At 34.2% G+C, this 26,949-nt stretch overlaps 1 protein-coding gene across 1 annotated transcript; it reads right to left on the reverse strand.

Annotated features, from left to right (window-relative positions):
• Positions 1–1,347: 1,347 nt before the first annotated feature.
• Positions 1,348–26,821, reverse strand: LOC132552296 (uncharacterized). The gene is made up of 8 exons (XM_060216459.1): positions 26,733–26,821; positions 21,609–21,756; positions 12,697–12,838; positions 7,975–9,524; positions 6,793–6,883; positions 4,589–4,677; positions 2,101–2,302; positions 1,348–1,753 (listed from the first exon to the last, which is right to left on the reverse strand). The coding sequence occupies exons 2-8, from the start codon at positions 21,708–21,710 to the stop codon at positions 1,542–1,544; spliced, it is 2,388 nt and encodes a 795-aa protein (XP_060072442.1). The 5' UTR covers positions 21,711–21,756; positions 26,733–26,821; the 3' UTR covers positions 1,348–1,541.
• Positions 26,822–26,949: the final 128 nt, after the last annotated feature.

The raw sequence follows: 26,949 nt of genomic DNA on the forward strand, positions 1-26,949 counted from the left end.
ATAAAAAGATGTCATTTTGAAAGTTATGAGGTCAGTTTCCATGTATGATTATATAAATCCTTTTTATTAACAATGTCATTTAATAGGCAAACAGCATTCGTGAATTCAAGACAAGAATAAACATCAAATATATATTATCCATAATCATTTAAGAGTGATACATATAGATACTATTACAGTTTACTCCCCCAACTCCATAAAGGGAATTATATATAAATATATATGTATATGTATAGAAAAATAGTAAAATTGGAGACACTTCTGATTAGTAAAGTGCTTTCAAATCTTCAGAAACTTTACAATTAAATTTGCTACCTCAGTAGGCCTGCGTGGTTGCCTACATGGTAACACAATATGACGTCATCAATACCAGCTTGTTTTTATATAATCATAGAAATGGGAGAAGGTTTATAGCAATCTTTTCAGTTTTAGTTTGATGTCTTTATAAAATGTTCTCCTTCCTTTCCATAGGATTTTCTGAAAATAGTTAATAAAATGAAAATATCTTAAAACTGATTTGTCCCAATCTAAATGTTCACTTAATCTTAATTAATAATTAAATCTAAGAAGACTATTATGCAAATATAATTTAGAAAGAAAAGCAAGTTACAAAGAGGAAAGATCCATAATGCGGCACATGTGAATTTCTACAAGATGGAACTTCCTAAAGGTTTGCGGAAAAAAATAATCTATGTAACAATATGCTTGCGATGTAATAAGCACTGCATAGGAGAAACTGGTAATTTATTAGAATCCGGGTTCGAGTATACAATCAACACATTACAGACGGAAATGGCTTCTTTCAGCATCAAAGAGTCCTACATCGAGATGAGTAAATTGGTTGTATCAAGAATTAAAGCAATTAACTCACATTCAATTAAATTAGAAGAAGATACAAGAAAGATTTACACAGAGACTCTCGGGAAAATGCGAATAATATCAAGTTTTCTGCTTCGATGTGTAAGGTCACATTCCCAAATGAGAATTATACTACACCAGAACCAACCGGCAAACTAAACACGCCCAGCTTCATATTACACAAAAAACATAATCCCAATATGACTACTATAACAACTGTAAAGCATCCCATAATTTTCATCAACTGGTATCTTTTGAAAACTTGTTACGAGTTTGTCCGTCAATCGATGAGTCCTTGCACGAAAATTGTGTTTGATAACCTATTCCATGAAGCATATTTTTCCAATTCGAGAGCAACTAACCCATCTTTAAAACGATTATACACAACATGGAAAATATAACGAATTCAGTCAATAAAATCTTTAACTTTTGAAGTCTTAATTTAGTGATAAAATTAGATAGATAGAAAGAATATTATATAAGGTAAGAGACATGGAGACTTTAAAGACTACTGATTTATTCTACATGTAATTTAGTCTAGATCTAATTCGTTGTTCCTGAGGACTTATTTTGATAAAAAAAAAACCAAAAAAAAAAAAACCCACCTGAAGTCTCTTGTTAACCTTCACAAAAATATCCTAAAATCTTCCCTGTTGATGGATACTATAAGATAAACTAAAGGTCTACTTCAAATCAGGACCATTCATATTAGATCTTGCCATCAACTCCGAGTTGACTTTGTTGATATCATAAAGGAGTGGAATAAGCCGAAACACTTCCACTAGTAGACGACTGCTTGTTGCTGGGTGGTTCCGGGACACCGTGTGGATAAAGACATCTAGATAATGAGAGTGCAGCTCCTCGACCGCCTCCCGGTTTTCAAGCTCCATTTCATCTTAAACAAACATAACATTCAGTTAGTGTTACTGGTATGTACATGTTTTATTGTTACATACTTACATGTAATTGATATACTCAGATTGTCCGAAAATCTGCAAATAAATTAAAACATGGCAACAAAGCTACAAATGAGAAGGCAGTGATGTAAATTACAACGTAATTCTTGAAACAATTATCTGCCTGTTACCCGAGTCTAGATGAAGCATATACAAAACACAACGATTGATGGCGAACGTCTATTACCTAATTATATTTTATATCCCGTTCACAATGGAAATAATAAACATCTAACTTAGATTGAAACTATAAACTGTTTTTTCCTGATTCGGATATAGAACATACCTGCTGTCAGTAACTGAACAGCACACAAAACTCCCAGTTCAAAGTCTGATAAATCCAGTTTGTTGAGCTTTTTTGTGAATAGAAACATTTTGTTTACTATACTGGCATTCATTAATTCAGTCATCGTCAACCTACTGTAGAAAAACCCCTCTTTGAGGATAATGTAACTCTCCTCGTCAATGAAGAATTCACTACAAGATATCTGAAAAAAAGCAAAAACTCAATGAAAATATAGCAATGAACAATAGATCTCTTTGGGATTTCGTCGCCCGCCCTTCATTCATTTTTTCTTTCCTCTTAAATACTTGTATTATACTATAATGCCATTTTCAAGGTTGTTGATCGCCTTCCAGTGTAGGGATTTCCGAAGCATTTTTATCGCATAATGAAAAAAACTGCTAGATTCAGGTACTAGCATATTTTTCTTATAACATACTATAACATTCTAATATTGATGACACCTTGTCTTTAAATCACAAGAAATTTATTGATCCTGTCCATCATATATACCAACCAGAATTGGAAATCCAAGACACGACTGATTCATCTACATCAGATGCTAATATCAATCAACAAAACCAACATAGACAGCTTTCCACAAAGCCATATGATAAACATGATGGTTTCAATTTCTCTAGTGTAATTTTACCATTTCTGGATAACAATAAACCTTCATTCCCACCCTATGGTATTTACATGTCACTGTTGATTTGATATTCAAGGATCTGTTTCCATAATCACGATTTCGTGCAAGGAGTCGTCAACTGTCTGACAAACTAGAAACACAGAGTTTCAAAAGATGAAGCTTAATGAAAATTATGGGAAATTATTATGGTCGCCATTTTGATCTCAATGAGAAATATCTTTTTTCTATTTGTGACATGAACTATACCTGTTTTTGTGTTTGATGCTCATTAGCTTGCCTGTTGGTTCCATTGTTCTCATTTGAGAATGTAAAATTACTTATTTGGATTGACCAAGGTTTACATGACAAGTGTCATCGATGCAGCAAAATATGCTTATTCTCCCAGAACACCTGGTCTTATTCTCCTTGCGCTTTTTTAAGGAGTATCTGTGTAAATATTTGTTTTGTTCGTATTTTGCACAAGTTTTATGGAATTTGAGTTTGGATTATGATTCTGTTAACATATTGATATTTTTCATGATTTTTTTTCAACAATACACTGGGAGATTGGCTTAGGTGATCGAGAATAGAACATTCCTGAAATTCTAATATATAATTCTAATTCATCAAACGAACATAACAACATGAAGGTAAGTTGTTCTGCTAATGAATCAGTAACAACACTTATTCAGATATGAGGATCAACAACGAAGCCCAGATCACTAGGGTTATCGAAAACCTGACATATCGCTACACTTGCACTTCTATGTCAGAATTGAATGACCTGTGTTAACATGTTTGGTACTTCCTATTGTTATGTTTGGAATTGTACTTTTAAAGTGAGAACATACTCAATTAATGACTAGTATATGTTTGTACAAGTAACGAGAAACAAACCTCAAAATTCACAGTGATTTCTGGCTGCCATCTCCAATATACAAAAATGTGATATGTTCTTACTGAGCATACACTTCTAAAGAAAATGACCAACAGAATTTAAACATCAAATTCATCAATCATTTTGAGTTATCTTGATTATTCAACGCCACTTTAAATATTGCATTCGACCCGGGCTAAAAAATGAGCTTATCTTAACAGATTTAAGGAGTAATCTTACAGTTACACACTCCAAATGATTGCTATCGAATGTCTTTAATATTCGATGAAGCTCAAAATATAGAATGCACAGTTACATACCACGTGGACATGTGCATTCAGTTTCAAAAATATTTTTACAGTAGACCTTCAAAAATAACGGTAACGAAGATTGCAAACTAAAGAGCACAACACTTTGATTCATACACATTGGTCATGCAGTGATGGTAGCAATTCATGACCATATTGTGTACAAGAATGTCCGCTGTTCACTGAACATGCATCCTATGTATCTAGGATTGAACAAAAACACACAATAGAAGAACAACTCTCATTACAAATTTAGAATTAGAGACAACAGTGCCGACCAATGTGTTAAGTTGCATCATACAGCTGTTTTGTGATTCTTGTAATGCTACATCGTAGGTGATATTTTTTTATTCAGAAATTTTATTTGTTAGAAATATTTCAAGAGATTTGTCAAGAAAATAATCATATTTGTTGATTTGTTGTGTTATCTGTTTGATGAATGTTCAGTTTAAAAGTCTATTTCATAAATGTATACAAGGCAATAATCACAATACCTGTGCGTAAATAATATAAAAATAATATCACAATCAAATAACTTAAAATTTTTTATATTGTCCCACCAGGTTGATATAACATCACATTGTTCTCATTACAGGTTCATAATTGATAAGTACAATGTATAGGTTCATATACGTTTCCGTAGTAAAGCGGTTCACAATATAAGTAGATTTTACATACCATCCAGATGTCCAGATAAGCACGTAACGTTAGCTTCTGCCTATCACTGGACGCAAGATTGGTGAACCCAGGCACACCAGAACAAAACGCTGCAAATAATAAAAGATACAACAGATAATACTATGCTTCTATGAGTTAGTACTAGCTTATGCTTACACTTCTGAAACACCTGGTCTTATTCTCCTTGTACATTTTCAGGAGTCTCGGTGTTAAACTTTGTTTTCTTCATACTTGTTTTGGAATTTGAGATGGGATTTTGTTTTGTTGACATGTTGATATTTTCTTTATGATTTTTCCAAATTAAATGAATATAATACATTTTGAAATTTTCGGATGAATAGGAAAACAGAAATCATTAGACATGAAAATATTATAACTATCATGAACGAAATTTTTTTTAGATAATAGAAAGTAAAGGTTATGACAACAATATACAAAATGTTTATGTAAAATATTGTACACCATCTATACTTATACAGTGTTTATATAAAATGCTGTACACCATCTATACTTATACAGTGTTTATATAAAATGCTGTACACCATCTATACTTATATAGTGTTTATGTAAAATGTTGTACACCATCTATACTTATACAGTGTTTATATAAAATGTTGTACACCATCTATACTTATACAGTGTTTATATAAAATATTGTACACCATCTATACTTATACAGTGTTTACATAAAATGCTGTACACCATCTATACTTATATAGTGTTTATGTAAAATGTTGTACACCATCTATACTTATACAGTGTTTACATAAAATGTTGTACACCATCTATACTTATACAGTGTTTATATAAAATATTGTACACCATCTATACTTATACAGTGTTTATATAAAATATTGTACACCATCTATACTTATACAGTGTTTATGTAAAATGTTGTACACCATCTATACTTATACAGTGTTTATATAAAATGTTGTACACAATCTATACTTATGCAGTGTTTATGTAAAATGTTGTATACCAGCTATACTTATATTGTGCCTAAGTACATTAAAAACGTTTTGCTAGGAATGGTCCTATGACGATTTTGATTTGCAACTAAAAATATTCCCATCATAGCTTTTCATTGATTTCTTTGATACGTTTCAAAAACAAAAATAACAAAGCGATGCGTAAATTTGAATGAAGGATTGAGTGAAATGACTTAATGTCAATGACAGCTCATTCTCGCCACTTTCAGTCATCAAAATTCATTCATGAGTTGGCCTGTTACATTCCAAAAGGAAGGTATAGTGTCAGACAATGGAGAGAGGGGCACCGAAAGCGTGAGAGATAGTTTGTTTACATATGTAGTCAGTCAGAAAGAGTTTGTTGGATAGTTAGCAGTAGTGATTTGTGAGAGTTGTGAGTGGGAGAATAACAACTTTGCTAGCACTTCTGGCTGATTCTGTTACAATATATAGGGTGACACTGAGATTTACTAGATTCTCATCTAGCTCTTAATTAAGAATATCATTTTCAGCGAGAAAAGACAGATACAAAATCTATAAGCAGATGACTTATTGATCTGGTGGTGTTCTATTGTTTTCAGCCCGAAGTTCAAAATGAGTAAAAATATAATTTTCCTTGGTAAATCCATTATTCGGTCGTTGTTTATTTTTTGTGAACATTGTAAGATATTAAATGTTTTGTTTCGTTAACATCATTGAATGCAGTGATCCACACACGTACCAGGTGTATATGTAAACAGATATACAAGCAAGAGATCCCAGAGGGATCTTGGCGTCCACCATTGTTTGATCTTTATATGCTCCTTGAAAGTTGGATCTTTTCCCGTCTTTTCTCTTCTCCGTTTTTGTTCTTTATGATAAGACATTTGAACATTCCTTTGCAGAAATTGTGATGAAATTATTTACCTGCCAAATAATGGTCGCCTGGAAGTCCCAAAATTAAATGGACAAAAGTCGAGAGCAAAGGGAACAAAGGACCACAGACGCAGGACAATTTGAATAGCCCACCATCTGTCTTATGATGACTTATAAGGAGTTCCGACAGACCTGCCATAAGGTGGTATGTTGGCACTGACCCCATCAATCATCATCATTCGAGTATGTCGAGATGTGTTTTTTTCATTTGGAAATGAAAGGAAAAAATAGACAAATCAGAAAGCTGCATTTTATGAACAAGTGATGGGAATTTGAATACACGGAAATGAATGTAAAAGATGTGTAGAGACTACTTACCGATATTTCTTTCATTTACTTTTGCAAGAGAGATCATAAGCAACTTCCACACTTCTCTGATATTATCTGTGTTTGTGAACTGCATTGTCACCTATAAATAAAAGAACACGGATTTTAAGAAATGGCCTAAACAATAAGACTTTCGAAGCAATCATGTGTGGAAAAGGAAGCACAAGATACAACTAATGGCAGTCTATATCAACTCAACAGCTTTTCCCGCTTACTGTAATCGAGACAGCCTACGACTGAGATCATTTAATTAATAGCTCATTGTACTTATGCCATGAACACCATTAACACCAATTCTACTGTCGTGGGCATCTGTTGCAAAAAAAAATCATTATCAGTATCGACAGCAGACGGAAAAAGGTATGTTTTTATAATGGTTTCATTGTATTTTGAAAGATATAGGCCAATGTTTTCGTCAATCATTAGATGTCGAAAGCAGCAGGAAAGGCTTACATCACAGCGAGAGACCTAAATTAGAAATTCATGGTCGCCCAATAGGTACATGTTCATATAAGTGGGCATCTGTTGAAGTCAGCAACCCAATGGTCAGATTTATCTACAACCAAATGATCAGATTTATCTAAACCTAATAACCAGTATTATCAACAACATAATAAACATCTTTATCGACAACCCAATAAACAGCTTTTTCTACACCAAAATAAATAGCTTTATCTAAAACACAATAATCAGCTTTAACGACAACCAAATAATCAAATTTATCTACAACCTAACACAGCTTTATCTACAACCATATCAACAGCTTTATCTATAACCCAATAATCAGTTTTAATGACAACTCAATTAACAGATTTGTCAACAACCTCATTAACAGCTTTATCAACAACCTTATAAACAGCTTTATCTACAACCCAATCATCAGCTTTATCTATAACCCAACCATCAGCTTTAACGACAACCCAATAAACAGATTTGTCAACATCTTAATTAACAGCTTTATCAACAACCTTATAAACAGCTTTATTTACAAACCAATCATCAGCTTTATCTACAACCCAATCATCAGCTTTAACGACAACCCAATTAATATATGCATTTTTTATATAACAGTCCTTGACAAAACACAGAATCACTATTTCAGTATTCTTAGCTAGTTATTAGATCCCCAATAAAGGTGTCATGAACATAAATAATTTTAATACAAGTACCCACCTTTTTATCAAAATAGTCTTGAATGGTTGCTCTCTTTTCCTTCAATGATATGTAGAAGGTATCGACTATCGGTTTCATCCTTTCGATTGTGCTTTCAACAAGCCCCAACCTTTCAGAATCCATAACCATTATCCCCACACTGGCAGTGTTACCAGGTCTCGCCAGCCTCCTCTCATTTATGTCGATCTCCATACCAGGTACCATCTTGTCCACTTTATCATTTTCTTCAGTACCAGACTCATCATTTCGTTTTGAACCATTTTCATGCGGGACTGCAGTTTGGGTAGCACATCGATTGTCGTTTCCAACAAGATCGAAACCATTTGAATTTCCTCTCCAGTACATTTGATTAGAACTACTAGGTTTATTATTGTCTTTGACATCCTCTTGCAAAACTTTCTCACCATAATGAACTCCTTGTTGAAAGTCTTGTTCTTGCTGCTCTCTGTCACCGTTATTGTACTTGCTTGCTGATTCCTGTCTTTCAGTGTGCTGCATGGGTACCAATCCAGGTTCCATCGTTCTTCCTGTGTGCTGAGACTGTGATATAGCTGACGAATATTCTTGCTGCTGACGGAAGGGTGTTTCGTCAAGTGACGTCTGGTTCATAACATATACAGCCTCATTAACAAGAGAAGGAAAATTCTCCATTGAATCTGGCATCTTTGTTGTTTTCGCTGCTGTCGGGGGGTCCCAGTTGTATTGTTCGCCAAAGCTTGGGTAATGCTTCCCTTTCAGTATATCAAAGTCGCTATTGAAGAGTCGATCTTCAGTTTGGTGATATTGTGCCTTCTGTGAGCTATTTCTGGTTTCTGTAGATAACGGCTTTTCATCATCGTCTCTCTGATCATGGTAAACACGATTTGTCCTCCATACTGCTGAATGATCCTTATCAAACTCAGGAAAATAGTTCTTGTCAGCTGTGGGACGTTTATCAGGCTCAGGAAAGTAGTTCTTATCTGCTGTGTGATGTTTATCAAGCTCAAGAAAATAGTTTTTTTCTGCAGTGGGATGTTTATCAAGCTCAAGAAAATATTTGGGGTGCATTGTTTTGTCTTCATCAGGAGTCTTATCAACATCAGTTGTTGATTCCAGATTTGACTGACGATCAAACAATGTAGTGGAGGCAATTTTCTCTTGTGAAGATGAGGAACAAGAGCACAATAAATTTGAATGTACAGTATTTGAAGGAGCCAAGGAACAAATCTGTTGTGGTGGTAATGAAACAGTTGAAGAGAAGCTTTTTTGTTGATTTTGTGGTGGTTGTAATGAAAGAGTAGCAGAGAAATTTTGTTTTTGTTCTGTTGGTGGTGAAAGAGTTGTGGAGAACTTTTGTTGAAATGGTAAAGAATGAGCTCCAGAAATCATTTTTTGTGTTGGTTGTGGCGAAACTGTCGAGAAATTCTGCTGTGAAGTTGATGAGGTGGTAGAATGAAATGTTGTTTGCGATGAGCTGAAAACATCAGACACATTGGCCAAAGATTGGTTCATATTGAAATCTCTCAGGGCTTTTTCTTTTTCCAACTTTGGAATTCTACCCATTTTCACGGCTGCAAAATGAGAAAATATGTTTCAACTAGTGAACACATGATTTCATTGATATCCAATAAACTGTGAATGATGACATGAATGGGATTTTGTAACAATATGTCAGCTGTCAACTGAAATACAATGTTTGGATGACATCTATATATTATTATCTGTATGTTGTAGATTTGGTAGAAGTTAAGTCGATAGCTCCAGTCGATATATGATATTATCTGTATCTATGTTGTAGAAGTGGTACAAGTTTAGTCTATATTCAAGTCGATATATGTTATTATTTGTATCTACACTTCAAATTGTAGGATATCACCGACGAGTCCTAGAAGAAACAGCTGTACGATGCATTTTAAATCATTGGTGGGTTCTTCTGTATCTTACTCTAAATTTGGATTTTATATGTTTTATACAATCTTTCGTTTGTCTATTCAAATTTTCTCAAGTGTATTTGACAACCTAGTTTGATTACGTAAATTCTTTCCTTAAAATAGCACAATCTCAAGATTTATCTAAACAAATTGACGATACGTATTGAAAAGGAGGCTATATTAACAAAATGAAAAGTGAACCAAGCTGTTGGAGAGCAAGAGTGTTTGGCTTGTGATCAAAGGATCGCTCATTACTCTCATTACTTCTCCTGTGACAGATTTGGTGTTGTTAACCACCTCAAGGGTATATAAATTATAAGAGATTGAGATGCTTAATTGGAAATATCGAGCCGGGTTTGTTGTCTTTTGGGTCAAATACTTTGTGAAGGAGGTAGTGAAGAAGTGGTACCAGTCTTGACTTGTAGGAATTGGCTTAAGTCGAGCGGTAGATTATTATTACACCATCAATTATTTTATTGTAATAATGTATCTATTTTTTTTCAGGAGAATATGTTTAATAATGATTTAGATCAAAATATCTTAGGACTTTCTATCTTAAGGAAATAATTCAAAAATAAACAGAGCATAATAATGACTATAAGAACATTTTGATGAACATGTTATAAAGGTTTTAGTGTCTGAGTGACATTAATGATAACAGCGATAATGAGTTATATACTTCAAATAAGAAATAAGGTATGTAATTAAACGATATAGATTATGTCCAACAAAAAACAGTATGTAATTAACCATAATTACCATAATAATTAATTGGCTATTGTACTCATTTTTGTACATGCACGTATCATTTGCCATCATTAATCGGACCGATATGATACATGCAGTTGACAATGCTCAAGACTCCAAGGGTTACGCTCAATATCTCTCTCTGCACAACTGGAATATTTCAATGCAAAATTGAAAGTTTTATATGCCAAACAAAGGAGACCTAGTTTGAGCCTTCTATGTACACCAAACGAATATATAGGTCGCATAACGGTACTTCAAATAAGTACTGGCTTTGAAATTTGATGTCGCGTTGTGGTAAACCTGAACAAGAGTACGCATCTTGACGGTCACCTGAGACAAGCAATATTGAATATAAAGGTTAAAGGATAGTTATAAAGTATCATGGAACAGAAATTGTGACACTGAATATAGACAGTGTCAATACAAGCATACCATCAAAACTGTCATCCTATACTGATAATTCTTACAAAGTTATTTATTCATATCTGGATCTTGAGAAGATTTTTGAAATTTAAGTCGATTTGACCCCTTTTGGCCCCGCCCATCAGCCGCTGGGGGTCAGTCAGGATCAAAATGGGCATACCATCAAGCCGTCATCATTCACTCATAATTCGGACCAAGTTTGAAATATTTCCAATGGAAATTAAACACATTATGCTCAAAAATTTAGTTTTCCTATGTAAACTATAGTAAACTTTACCCCCTCCCCACGGGGAAATGTGAGACCCTGGGGCCATGAAATGGTAAAGCACCTTAAGATGCTTTCATTCATGAAAAGTATTTGATTCTACCATATCTGGGTCTTAAGAAGAAGACTTGAAATCTGAGTCAATTTGAACCCTTTTAGCCCCGTCCCTCAGGCCCCGGGGGGTGGGGACTGTATAATTCACAATTTTGGTTCATCTTAGGGCAGGGACGGTTTCTGCAAAATTTCACTGAAATTGGATCAGGGATGTTTGAGAAGAAGTAGAACGTGTTAAATTGCCAGATGAAGGGTTTTAAAATAGGTTACCGTGAGAATTGGTCTCAGGTGACTTAATGATTATATTATTCTACTATTTTTGTTGGTTTGGAATAAAATATGTTAATTGCACGTCAACATTCAGAAGCTGAGTGTCCATTCGATACGAATGCAATAGTATCGTGTTTCTCAGGGAATATGGACTTTTCTGTTTTGTGGATTGATGTTATTTTCAGAACAGAACAGCAACGTGAATCCTAAATGGAAGTTGTTCCTGCCAATTATTGGCAAGGATTACAAGGATTATTTGTAACGAATTCCATCCGCAGACTATCACATGAACTTTACACCTCTAATAATGATTTCGTACCTGGTGTTACTATTGTTCTTAAGCTTGTCTTTTTTAGGAACGTGATGATGCTTACATGGATTTACCAGATGTCGTCAAAGATGTAGAAGGCACTTACCTTTCAGATAAATCGTATCTATTTCTCCTTGTACTATTTTCAGGAGTTTCCGTGTTAATTTTTTTCTGTTTATATTTTACTCTTATTTCAATTATTTTATTTGTTTGAAACAAAATTCCATTAACATGTCGGTATTTTCTTTTTTCTTTTCTTACCAAATTACATGTTTGACATTTAAAATTTGTTCTGTCATAATTGGAAAGATATGTTGAGTCATGAAGGATGTTTCTCAAACTTCTAACTTAAGTATTAAAGCTTTGGATAATAAATATATTGAGATCGAAAGTAACGGTGGCATTTTCTGTTTTATAAGGAATAGTTTTATTCCAACACAGTATGAAACATTGCATCCTGTTGTGTACAGTCTCATACTACAATTTGCATGTGGACGGAATATCAGCAATTACAACACAAGTTGTAAATAATACATCTTTTTGGCTTGTAATTTTATAGTTATGTACCAAATTCAGTCATAATCAGTTAGCAAAAAATAGACTGTAATCACTGATCAGTTGTTGATACTTTACCTTGCATTCATCATGTGACTTATTTGTAGATGCGTAGCAGCATGACGTATTGTAAACACTGCACAAATTTCGCACCATGTGATGTATTGTAAATAACATATACTTACCATCCACTGCCATGCCTTGTTTCAAGCACATTTGAAAGCGACATGCTTTACACCGGCTTCTGTTTTGTGGTGTTAATGCACATGAGCCTCCAAAGAAACATTTGTACTTTTCTTCTCTTGTTATGCTCCTCTTGAAGAATCCCTTCAAATGTAAAATAAAATGATAAGTGTTGACTGCAGCCTGTATACCTGAGAATTTATATGTTCAGCGAAACACGTACTTATAAATAGAAATAACTGCTAGGGTTAACATAAAAACAATGAAGGGTTAACATCAATTAGATTAAGGTTTAACGTAAAAACAATGCAGTAAAACAAAAACACAATGAAGGGTTAACATCAATTAGATTAAGGTTTAACGTAAAAACAATGCAGTAAAACAAAAACACAATGAAGGGTTAACATCAATTAGATTAAGGTTTAACGTAAAAACAATGCAGTAAAACAAAACACAATGAAGGTTAACATAAAAACACTGAAGGATTAACATAATTTTAAACAAAGATTAACATCCATACAATGAAATGTTAACATGAATATACAGGAAGTACATCAATACTAAAACAGTGAATACCAAACTAAAACAGTAAATACCACACAAAAACAGTGAATACCAAACAAATACAGTAAATACCAAACAAAACAGTAAATACCAAACAAAAACAGTAAATACCACACAAAACAGTAAATACCAAACAAAACAGTAAATACCAAACAAAACAGTGAATACCAAACTAAAACAGTAAATACCACACAAAAACAGTGAATACCAAACAAAAACAGTAAATACCACACAAAAACAGTGAATACCAAACAAAAACAGTAAATACCAAACAAAACAGTGAATACCAAACTAAAACAGTAAATACCACACAAAACCGTAAATACCACACAAAAACAGTGAATACCAAAAAACACCCAAAAAACAGTGAATACCACACAAAAACAGTGAATACCAAACAAAAACAGTAAACACAAAAAATAAGACAGTAAATACCAAACAAAAACAGTGAATACCACACAAAAACAGTAAATACCAAACAAAACAGTGAATACCAAACTAAAACAGTAAATACCAAAAATAAAACAGTAAATACCACACAAAAACAGTAAATACCAAACAAAACAGTGAATACCAAACTAAAACAGTAAATACCAAAAATAAAACAGTAAATACCACACAAAACAGTAAATACCACACAAAAACAGTGAATACCAAAAAACAGTGAATACCACACAAAAACAGTGAATACCAAACAAAACAGTAAATACCAAACAAAACAGTAAATACCAAAAATAAAACAGTAAATACCAAACAAAAACAGTGAATACCACACAAAAAAAGTGAATACCAAACAAAACAGTAAATACCTAACAAAACAGTGAATACCAAACTAAAACAGTAAATACCAAAAATAAAACAGTAAATACCACACAAAAACAGTAAATACCACACAAAAACAGTAAATACCAAACAAAAACAGTAAATACCAAACTAAAACAGTAAATACCACACAAAACCGTAAATACCACACAAAAACAGTGAATACCAAAAAACAGTGAATACCACACAAAAACAGCGAATACCAAACAAAACAGTAAATACCAAACAAAACAGTAAATACCAAACAAAACAGTGAATACCAAACTAAAACAGTAAATACCACACAAAACCGTAAATACCACACAAAAACAGTGAATACCAAAAAACAGTGAATACCACACAAAAACAGTGAATACCAAACAAAACAGTAAATACCAAACAAAACAGTAAATACCAAACAAAACAGTGAATACCAAACTAAAACAGTAAATACCAAAAATAAAACAGTAAATACCACACAAAAACAGTAAATACCAAACAAAAACAGTAAATACCAAACAAAACAGTAAATACCAAACAAAAACCGTGAATACCAAACAAAACAGTGAATACCAAAATAAAACAGAGAATACTAAAATAAAACAGTGAATATCAAACTACAAAAGTAAATACCAAACAGAACAGTGAATACCAAAATAAAACAGTGAATAACAAAATAAAACAGTGAATACCAAACAAAAACAGTAAATACCAAACAAAACAGTAAATACCAAACAAAACAGTAAATACCAAAAATAAAACAGTAAATACCAAACAAAAACAGTGAATACCACACAAAACCGTAAATACCAAACAAAAACAGTGAATACCACACAAAAACAGTGAATACCACACAAAAACAGTAAATACCAAAAATAAAACAGTAAATACCAAACAAAAACAGTAAATACCAAACAAAAACAGTAAATACCACACAAAAACAGTGAATACCAAATACAACAGTAAATACCAAAAATAAGACAGTGAATACCAAACAAAACAGTAAATACCACACAAAAACAGTGAATACCAAACAAAAACAGTAAACACAAAAAATAAGACAGTAAATACCAAACAAGAACAGTAAATACCACACAAAAACAGTAAATACCACACAAAAACAGTGAATACCAAACAAAAACAGTGAATACAACACAAAAACAGTAAATACCAAAAATAAAACAGTAAATACCAAACAAAAACAGTGAATACCAAACAAAAACAGTGAATAACAAAATAAAACAGTGAATAACAAAAAATAAAACAGTGAATAACAAAATAAAACAGTGAATACCAAAATAAAACAGTGAATACCAAACAAAAACAGTGAATACCAAACAAAAACAGTGAATACCAAACAAAAACAGTGAATACCAAACAAAAACAGTGAATACCAAAAGATGAAACAGCGAATAACAAAATAAAACAGTGAATAACAAAATAAAACAGTGAATAACAAAATAAAACAGTGAATACCAAACAAAAACAGTGAATACCAAAAGATGAAACAGCGAATAACAAAATAAAACAGTGAATAACAAAATAAAACAGTGAATAACAAAAGAAAACAGAGAATAACAAAATAAAACAGTGAATAACAAAATAAAACAGAGAATACCAAAATAAAACAGTAAATACCAAACAAAAACAGTGAATACCAAAAGATGAAACAGCGAATAACAAAATAAAACAGTGAATAACAAAAGAAAACAGTGAATACTAAAATGTTAATATCGCAACTAAAGACAAAGGTTAATAACGTTACTAAAACAAAGATTAATATCGTAACTAAAGACAAAGGTTAATATCGTAACTAAGGACAATGGTTTATATCGCAACTAAAGACAACGGTTAATAGCGTTACTAAAACAAAGATTTATATCGTAACTAAAGACAAAGGTTAATATCGTAACTAAGGACAATGGTTTATATCGCAACTAAGGACAAAGGTTAATAACGTAACTAAAACAAAGATTTATATCGTAACTAAAGACAAAGGTTAATATCGTAACTAAGGACAATTGTTAATAACGTAACTATGTACAAAGGTTAATATCGTAACTGAGGACAAATGTAAACATTACTTTAACAGTAAACAAGAACAAATGTTAATATCGTTATCAAGGACAAAGGTTAATATCGTTACTAAGGATAAAGGTTAATACCGTAACTAAGTACAAAGTTTATACCGTAACTAAGGATAAAGGTTAATATCGTAACTAAGAACAAAGGTTAATATCGTAACTAAGGATAAAGGTTAATACCGTAACTAAGGATAAAGGTTAATATCGTAACTAAGTACAAAGGTTAATATCGTAACTAAGGATAAAGGTTAATACCGTAACTAAGGATAAAGGTTAATATCGTAACTAAGTACTAAGTACAAAGGTTAATATCGTAACTAAGGATAAAGGTTAATATCGTAACTAAGGATAAAGGTTAATATCGTAACTAAAGATAAAGGTTAATATCGTAACTAAGGACAATGGTAAATAACGTATCAAAGGACAAACATAAACATTATTTATATAGTAACCAAGAACAAAGGTTGTTAATAAAATAACTAAGAACACAGTTTTTTTTATTACAAAATAGAAATATGGGTTTTTTTTGTACAAATCAAAATTTGTATGTCACGTTTTAATACATACATGTGTATTTGACCTTCTTCTACAAATAACATATATGAAAATTGCAAAACCTATTGAATTATTTGGGAAGTGCTACTCCCCATCTACATAGGGTCTTGGCACCGCCAACAAAAGTTCTGGTTGGACGAAACAGTTGTATGATACAATTTAATTAATAATTTGACCCTACAGTAAATAGCTCATACCGAAAGGTGTTATTCAACGGTCTTTTTGTAAACTTGACTAGTTTCGTTTTCAAAATCAGAACTTGCTGAAGTGCAATACAAATGAACTTAGGCAGCAGTCTAATTTTGAAATGGCCAGTTGTGCTTCCATCAATCTGTATTGTTTGAACTGATGAAGGGGAAGATATGCTGATGATACTTCTTAAGGTCATAAGAGAGTATAACATTACAGAAATTTGTCATCTGTACTGAATTTTCCCTTTAATCAGTGTTTAATTTGTTTGTAGCTCCCCAAACAATCATCCTGAATCAATCAGGGAAGGGTTATGGTGTACCTCGTCATTACTTAGTGTAGTCGTGACGTCACCAGTTTGGTGATCCAACTAAAGTAAAATTACTCGCGATCATTAGAAAAAAGTTGACATCAATCGGCCGCCATCTAAGATGAGTAAAGATCAGAAGCAAAGGAAAAGAGATTAAACACCACATCCCAGGGGTACAGCACAATGTCCAAACAGACGACAGATTGTAAGACGGTTTGGTGAAGCGCTGATGTTGTCGCGGTTGTGGGAAGCATGACCAGAAGCACCTACAGGTGTGATAATCAAGAAGATTTAAGTCCAGAATGTCTTCCTCCCAGTAGGGACATTGGGACAGTCACCCATCCCAGTTAGTTCATGGCAATAACTTTGGACAAGGCAGGCAAGTATGGAGCCGACATCGGTGTAATTAGGTAACACTGTGGGTTAATGTTAATTATATGGGTGGTGACGCAGGATCATTCCCATTCCCAAGTTTAATTGATGATGTTTGAAGATACATACCATCAAAAATTGAAAAAGCAAATATGGGATGGTAAATTTATTGGGTTGGGTCTCTCAATAAGTCAGCCATGATGTCTCTAAACAGAGATAAATGGTAGCTGGTTAGTAGCCATGATGTCTTTCTAAACAGAGATTAGTGGTAGGTGGTAGCTGGTTAGTAGCCATGATGTCTCTAAACAGAGATTAGTGGTAGCTGGTTAGTAGCCATGTTTCTCTAAACAGAGATTAGTGGTAGCTGGTTAGTAGCCATGATGTCTCTCGAAACAGAGATATATGGTAGCTGTTAAGTAGCCATGATGTCTCTTTAACAGAGAATAGTGGTAACTGGTTAGTAGCCATGATGTCTCTTTAAACAGAAATTAGTGGTAGCTGGTTAGTAGCCATGATGTCTCTCTAAACAGAGATTAGTGGTAGCTGGTTAGTAGCCATGATGTCTCTCGAAACAGAGATATATGGTAGCTGTTAAGTAGCCATGATGTCTCTTTAACAGAGAATAGTGGTAACTGGTTAGTAGCCATGATGTCTCTTTAAACAGATATTAGTGGTAACTGGTTAGTAGCCATGATGTCTCTTTAACAGAGAATAGTGGTAACTGGTTAGTAGCCATGATGTCTCTTTAAACAGATATTAGTGGTAACTGGTAAGTAGCCATGATGTCTCTCTAAACAGAGATATATGGTAGCTGTTAAGTAGCCATGATGTCTCTTTAACAGAGAATAGTGGTAACTGGTTAGTAGCCATGATGTCTCTCGAAACAGAGATATATGGTAGCTGTTAAGTAGCCATGATGTCTCTTTAACAGAGAATAGTGGTAACTGGTTAGTATCCATGATGTCTCTTTAACAGAGAATAGTGGTAACTGGTTAGTAGCCATGATGTCTCTTTAAACAGAGATTAGTGGTAACTGGTTAGTAGCCATGATGTCTCTTTAAACAGATATTAGTGGTAACTGGTTAGTAGCCATGATGTCTCTCTAAACAGAGATTAGTGGTAACTGGTTAGTAGCCACGATGTCTCTAAACAGAGATTAGTGGTAGCTGGATAGTAGTCATGATGTCTTTCTAAACAGAGATATATGGTAGCTGTTAAGTAGCCATGATGTCTCTTTAACAGAGAATAGTGGTAACTGGTTAGTAGCCATGATGTCTCTTTAAACAGAGAATAGTGGTAACTGGTTAGTATCCATGATGTCTCTTTAAACAGAGAGTAGTGGTAACTGGTAAGTAGCCATGATGTCTCTAAACAGAGATTAGTGTTAACTGGTATGTAGACATGATGTCTCTCTAAACAGATATTAGTGGTAGCTGGATAGTAGTCATGAAGTCTTTCTAAACAGAGATTAGTGGTAGCTGGTAAGTAGCCATGATGTCTCCCTAAACGTCACATGGAGCAGTAACACTATTATGTTCAACAAACCTGAATTGTAATTATCTTTGAAGTTAGTACGAGTAACATTTCCCACAAATAACAATTTCTTCTGATCTAATGACATTCATTTGCAGCAGCCACTGAGGTATATATAGAGGTATCAGCAAGTATGACCTATGTACACACGAGAGCAGGTGATCTTACTGAGAAATCAATAGTAATGACTTACATGTGAATGAGTTATCTGAAAATAGTATAAATACAATTATAATACCTATATCTGTGTTTAGAGAATACCTTGTTTCGTATGTCAGACAAGGTTAGCAAAGATAAAAATGTGAATGTAATATTCCTTCATGTTTGAGAAATTGGAAAAGACAGAGTGATAATATGGTATTTATTAGTTTTATTATAATGACAATTCTATTGTCTTTTTATACATACAGCTTTGTTTATAAAAACATTCTAACCTTAAGTAATTCTTCAGAAGATTACTTTTGATGTGGTATGATATATAACAAAAATAGAAAATGTAAGTGTATTTACCATGAAAAGATGATTGTGGAAAATTGTGCAATGGACATGTTTGGCATGCTAAACAGGTATTTTACCAATTTTGATATTACATAGAATTGTTTCTACAGACAGTATATATAAGTTTTTAAAGATGTACAAAATATAGACTAACTGCAGCTATACATAATTCATTTGACATGTCGGATGTCTTTATTACTTTGTGAGAATTGTTCACGGTTTTATCAAATTAAAAGTATCAGTACTCTTACCGAATGTATAGCAATATGCCTTGTAGTACTAAAATAACAATGATTTTGTTCACTATACACCGTCATAATTGACTTTCAAAGTTATATTCGCCTGTGATAATCATCTGTAATTTTACGAGGACTGATAACTTGTGGCCCTGTATATAAGAAGTTAAGCAGGGAAGTCCTTTTTTAGCTCCGCTATTCCCTGACTATTTAAGGCTGTATACCCGAAGACAGGTGTCATTTGTTCAGTTAATGTCGAAGAGGTAGCTCTCTAAAGTACACAAGGCAAGTGTCTTTTGCAAAATTGATTCAATATTTGCACAAGAAAGGTCTCAAACCCACCTACGAATATCTATCCTGATATGGTAGCAACACTATGGAATGATTCCCCTTTTTTTGCTACAGTGAAAAAATGGGTGGCGGAATTTAAGCAGGGCAGACAGAGCCGTGGGGATGATGCCCGTCGTTATAGGCCTGTCGCTGTTGTTACCCCAAGTTACAGAGGTATATATAGCCAGTACAGTTGGAATTTCACAGGGAAGAGTACAGTCCATTCCTACAGAAGATCTTGCAATGAGAAAGTTCTCAGCCCGTTGGGTATTAAGACTTTTGACAATTGATCAGAAGCACACCAGACGGACTTGATCACGTGCTAATATGAACGTTTTAGAAGCGGATCCTGCTTACTGCAAAGGTTTTTGACAATGTATGAAACTTGGGTCCATCATTTCACCCCAGAGGCCAAACAACAATCTTAACAATGGAAGAACCCTGATTCACCCTTGCCAACTCCCCCTTTTTTGGCTGATCTTGCTCCAACAGACTTTTATCTACCTCCAAAATTGAAAAAGGCCATTTCTGGTGCCCACTTTAGGTCAGATGATGACATCATATATGCGGTGTGGAGGGCTTTCTAAACAGTCAAGAAAAGGATTTCCTCAAAGTGGAATGAGGACCTTAAATGTTGCTGGCAAAAGTGTATAAAAGGGGATTATGTTGAAAAATACTGCAATATGATTGTCAAACTCTTAAATATGAGGTTTACAATTATCGATCAGCTCTCGTATTAGGTTACCTATATCACTGAACCCGGTGTGATGTGGGGCTGTCCATAGCGATAATAGTAATAACAATGACTAAGCATTTATTGAATTATGGTTGATTTTTATCTATTGTATCTACATATGACAAAAACACAAAAGAATAAAAAAAAAGGCAAAAGTTGATCTGACCTTCGGTGCATAAGGGAAGAAAACTTAAATTGACAATGCAAATTTTAAATGTTTTCCAGTTAATTTCTGTTGCAGTTTTTTTTATTTCTAGTCATTTTGTAACACGGTTATAACTGAAACACTTTCACGTTATACAAGTTCTGTTTAAAGTAGCGTATTGATTGTTTACTGGTTAAACAATCAACGGTTTGTCACTCAGGTGTGAATACATGTGTTGAAAATCATACCTGGCCATACCACGTAAGGTGAATCGTTTGAGGTAAATTAGGTATTATACTGTTAACATCGATGGATTTGCCAGTTACATGCAATTATCATCAAACATATTTACCATTATTATTTACATTTGAAACTCTTAGCAGCTCGAACCTGATGTTATATATCTGTATGGATGAGCCAACATTTAGCATACATATCATTTCTGTTTGAAACGGTTGATAGGAGCCATAAGTAAAACATTACCTGCACTGAATGTTATACTAAACATAATGTCGAACATAAAGTTGTGTATCAATCTAATAATGGTTGTAAGTAGTTTACCTTGCATCCTTCACACGACGCAACTCCATAATGGACACCTGTAGCATGATCATTACACACCCGACAATCTCCAAAGGGAAAAGGCACTGCTCCTGCTGGCATCGTTGTGTGTTTTTAGATTCTTCCGTTGATAGTATCCCAGAGGCAACTGAAAATGAAACATTGAAAAGCATGTATGTAATACTGACGATGGATGATCCATGTATTGTCTAACATACTGTCTCCGTAACGAATTGTCAATCTACTGTCTCACTTCAGTAACGAATGTCAATCTACTGTCTCACTTCAGTAACGAATGTCAATCTACTATTTCACTTCAGTAACGAGTTGTCAATCAACTGTCTCACGTCAGTAACGAGTTCTCAATCTACTGTCTCACTCCAGTAACGAGTTGTCTATCTACTGTCTCAATTCAGTAACGGGTTGTCAATCAACTGTCTCACTTCAGTAACGGGTTGTCAATAAACTGTCTGACGACAGTATGGAGTTTTTAAGCTACGTTCTGGTGTTAGTAACGAGTTGTCAATCTACTTTCTCGTGCTAGTAACGAGTTTTCAATCTACTGTCTGAAGATAGTGTGGAGTTTTCGAGCTATGTTCTGGTGTTAGTAACGAGTTGTCAATAAACTGTCTGATGACAGTATGGAGTTTTCAAGCTATGTTCTGGTGTTAGTAACGAGTTGTCAATCTACTTTCTCGTGCTAGTAACGAGTTTTCAATCTACTGTCTGAAGATAGTATGGAGTTTTCAAGCTATGTTCTGGTGTTAGTAACGAGTTGTCAATCTACTTTCTCGTGCTAGTAACGAGTTTTCAATCTACTGTCTGACGACAGTATGGAGTTTTCAATCTACAATTGACAATCTTCTACACTATCTAAGCAGAGAGTTTTCAGTCGAGTCTCTTAAGTTGTTAGACTTTCCTATATCACAACCAGTTTAAAAAGTATGAGATCATTTACTAAGCACAGACTTTCAACTGGCAACACGATAACACTAAGATAGTAAAACTAGGACAAGTTATTATGTTATAACAAAGTTTGGCAGAATGAAAATAAAATGTCCGGGATTTTTTACCTAGAGAACATCTCCAGAATATATTGTAAACTCGTGATCCTGGGACACGAACCCTATATACACTTGCTCATCCTAAGGAAATGTCAAATACATACATCACAAAAAAGGTAAGACTTTCATAACACACCTCTTTTAAACTGAAAGGGGGAATAATGTGTTACAGTTATTGATAAGCAGAATAAATTACAAGTTGGAATGATATGAACAGAAAGTAATGTTATCATAAGGTGCACGTAACGGCAATAGCTGAAAAACAGCTAGTTCTGTGAGAAATACTGCTGTCAACTTAGAACATCAGAATTAAAATGATTTTTGCATATCATTACTCTTATAGAGATTTATAACAGAATACTATTTTAGTGTGAAAGGTTTACGACCAGGTTAGGAATGAATTTGGTATTCATCACATGATCTTAGGAATTTTGAATGACGCTTCAAAATTATACGAAAGCAAATGGACTGTCAAATTGAGTGACGTTTACCCTGCTAGAGTGTTACAATTACATCGTACATGACATTCAGGTTGACTAATACAATGTATGTCTTACAAGGAAAACAGTTTGATAATTGTTTTACTACATGTTTCCCAAGTACTTTCATAGGATCATTTCCCGTCAATGAAGTGAACACAGAGTGAATATCGGATATTAGATCAAATGTTTGATATTTAATAGAATTCAATAAAATTAACATGAAACATACTACATACCACAGAGGTGAACAAAACCATTCTATTCATTATCAATTCAGAGCACACTGATGCCTAATCATTCAACAAGCAATAGTCCCTCGTCACCCAACAGGCAACAAGTATTGTTGGATTGATCTATCAACCCAGAGCACTGTTAAGACGTCAAGATAATAGGAAATTCCCTTGTTATTATATGTGGGTACGAACGAGTGTTCTTGCATCGTTTTATACCAACCTGAATAGCAGATTTTGTGCTATTATAATCGTGTTTGAGCAATGTGAGAATTTAAAGAATTGGTGGCGCAGGAAATCAGGAAAAATCAGTTATAATGGATTTATTGATTTCTTCAGATAATCATATTGTAAATGAGCCAATCAGTGGCAAGGAAAATTCCAAAGACTTCTTCAGATGAACATATTGTAAATGAGCCAACCAGTGGCCAAGAAAATTGCAATGACTTCTTCAGATGAGCATATTGTAAATGAGCCAATTAGTTGCCAAGAAAATTGCAATGATTTCTTCCGATGAGCATATTGTAAATGAGCCAATTAGTGGCCAAGAAAATTGCAATGACTTCTTCAGATGAGCATATTGTAAATGAGCCAATTAGTGGCCAAGAAAATTGCAATGATTTCTTCCGATGAGCATATTGTAAATGAGCCAATTAGTGGCCAAGAAAATTGCAATGATTTCTTCCGATGAGCATATTGTAAATGAGCCAATTAGTGGCCAAGAAAATTGCAATGACTTCTTCAGATGAGCATATTATAAATGAGCCAATTAGTGGCCAAGAAAATTGCAATGACTTCTTCATATGAGCATATTATAAATGAGCCAATTAGTGGCCAGGAAAATTGCAATGATTTCTTCCGATGAGCATATTGTAAATGAGCCAATTAGTGGCCAAGAAAATTGCAAGTCATATAATAATAACTAGTATTCAACCGTGATCGACTGTATCGTTAACCAGACAACTGGCTGGCTGTGAGACTGACAGGGGAATATCCAAAACGTTTGTTTTAAAGCGAATTATCACAATAAAATTCAACAGAAAGACTTCAGTTAGGATTTTTTAAAAAACTTTTTGGCAGCAAATACTTGTCTGATGTTGGAGAATACTCTTTGAGGCTCGTTGAATTTTTATTTACGTGATGTAGTACATGTGCTGTCTGAGAACAGCAGAGTTCAAATATTGATTCGCTTGTAAAAAAAACAAAATTATCATCAAACCGAATTCCATCAGCCTAGTTCAAATGTTTAATTATATTCAGGAACATTTCCTAAATCAAAGCAAAACTTTCACTAAGAAAAAGTTACAAAATGTTAACTAAGAAAAAGTTACAAAATGTTAACTAAGAAAAAGTTACAAACCTTTAACAAAGAAAAAGTCTCAAAATATGTCCAAATGTCACTTTTTGGAGAGAAAAAAAAGCATTTCACCGTTAAATTCAGTTTATCACCCCAACACTGCCCTCATACCAAATACCGACATCCGGAAACATACACCAACACATGTCATGATTTGCTGCACAACTTTAACCTAGCTGGCAACAACGAAGCAGATACCAGGTTGATTCCATGAGGTTCCTGTACTCTTCTCAAAGGCTAACTTAAATCAGATCTGCCTCGTGCAATATAAGAGGCCTAAAATAAAGCAAAGCTATTGTAAAGATTTACAAGGTAGCTGCCAAACTGGTTATTCTCAAACCAAATTTAGACAAATTCACATTATTTCATCCAAATAATTTGTTGAATATCCCAAAATGGACCACATCTCTCTCGCCCCACCTTGTTTAAAATGGGTTCCTCTTCACCCAAGGATACTTCAGACCAATCCAGGCATTCCTACAGAGGAGGAAGGATTAAAGTATTTTTCTTGGTTATCCCTATTGAACCTTACCCCTTCTACCCTCGGCGGTCGACACTCATCGTTCTGATACTTGGGACATGAAATGAGATTTGCTTTAACGGATTGTAACTGACTGGAACATTTCTATTGGGAAAAGATATGCTCAACTTGATAGCAATGTAGTGAAACAAATTCCACAAAACATCAATGGTGTAAAAAAAAAGTCCCAGAGAGGCCTTAGCTGTATCAACATTATCAATAACCATCAAGAGTGGCACAGAGAGAGTGGTACATACTGATGGAATAGTGGTAGACACATGAGAGTGGGACAGAGAGAGTGGTACATTACTGATGAAATAGTGGTAGAAACACAAGAGAGGCACAGAGAGAGTGGTACATTACTGATGGAATAGTGGTAGAAACACAAGAGTGGCAGAGAGAGAGAGAGAGAGAGAGAGAGAGAGAGAGTAGTCACATGAGAGTGGCAAAGAGAGAGTGGTACATTACTGATGAAATAGTGGTAGAAACACAAGAGAGGCACAGAGAGAGTGTTACATTACTGATGGAATAGTGGTAGACACACAAGAGTGGCACAGAGAGATTGGTACATTACTGATGTAATAGTGGTAGAAACACAGGAGTGGCACAGAGAGAGTGGCACGGAGAGATAGTGGTACATTACTGATGGAATAGTAGTAGTCACATGAGAGTGGCAAAGAGAGAGTGGTACATTACTGATGAAATAGTGGTAGAAACACAAGAGAGGCACAGAGAGAGTGTTACATTACTGATGGAATAGTGGTAGAAACACAAGAGTGGCACAGAGAGAGTGGTACATCACTGATTGAATAGCGGTTGAAACAGTGCTGCCATTGAGTCGACTACCAGTTATATATTATATATATGTATATATATAACAGACGTTTTAGGCAACACTGCACTAGTACAGAAAAGACAACCTCATAATGTCCTACATTTGATATATATGATTTATTATCAATGTCACACAATTTTTTTAACACTTGAGTGATTGCTTATAGTTTTCGACTCGATTAAGATGTAGACCTGCAGGATCGCACATTTATATCTGTATAGTACATCTTTTCAGTACTTGTATGTAACGAGCCCTAGTTATACTTACATAACATTCACCATATGTAGGGTTAGGCGTGTAACTGGACGGAATTTTGAAAAAAAAATATATCTTGTCACCGCAATTTTAATGGGCAATTCCCACTAGCCGATGCTACTAAGGCAACATCTTTAATCTCAAAGACAACAACCTAGGTTTGATTTCTCCAATGAAACATAGCTTCTACCCTCAGAGTAGTCAATGATACCAAATTTGTGAGATTCGAACTAGTGACTATTCCATACTGAACGGAAATTCCCACCGCTCATAACTACAACACGCATACATGTATATATGTACATAACACGTCGCATTGATTTAACCCCAACATGGCATGCAAATTCAAGTTACTGCGGATTATCCATGTAGCAATCATACCTTTTATGTCGAATTCAGGTGGGGCAAGTTTACTTTCCAGAAGACAGTAAAGATGACTTAATCCAAAACCAACTACTTCGCCGGTAACACAGATGTAGGTCAACCTTGTTGTCATACAAGCTATGGTTGTAAGACAAACTTGCGTCAGAACTGCACCGAGGCATATCTTATAGTGTTAAGGCTCACTCAATGGGAACCCGTACTAGGCAAATGACAG

Source organism: Ylistrum balloti, unplaced genomic scaffold (genome assembly GCF_031769215.1).
Source record: "Ylistrum balloti isolate Yb309-2 unplaced genomic scaffold, AGI_CSIRO_Ybal_v1 Utg370242, whole genome shotgun sequence".
NCBI lineage: Eukaryota > Metazoa > Mollusca > Bivalvia > Pectinida > Pectinidae > Ylistrum > Ylistrum balloti.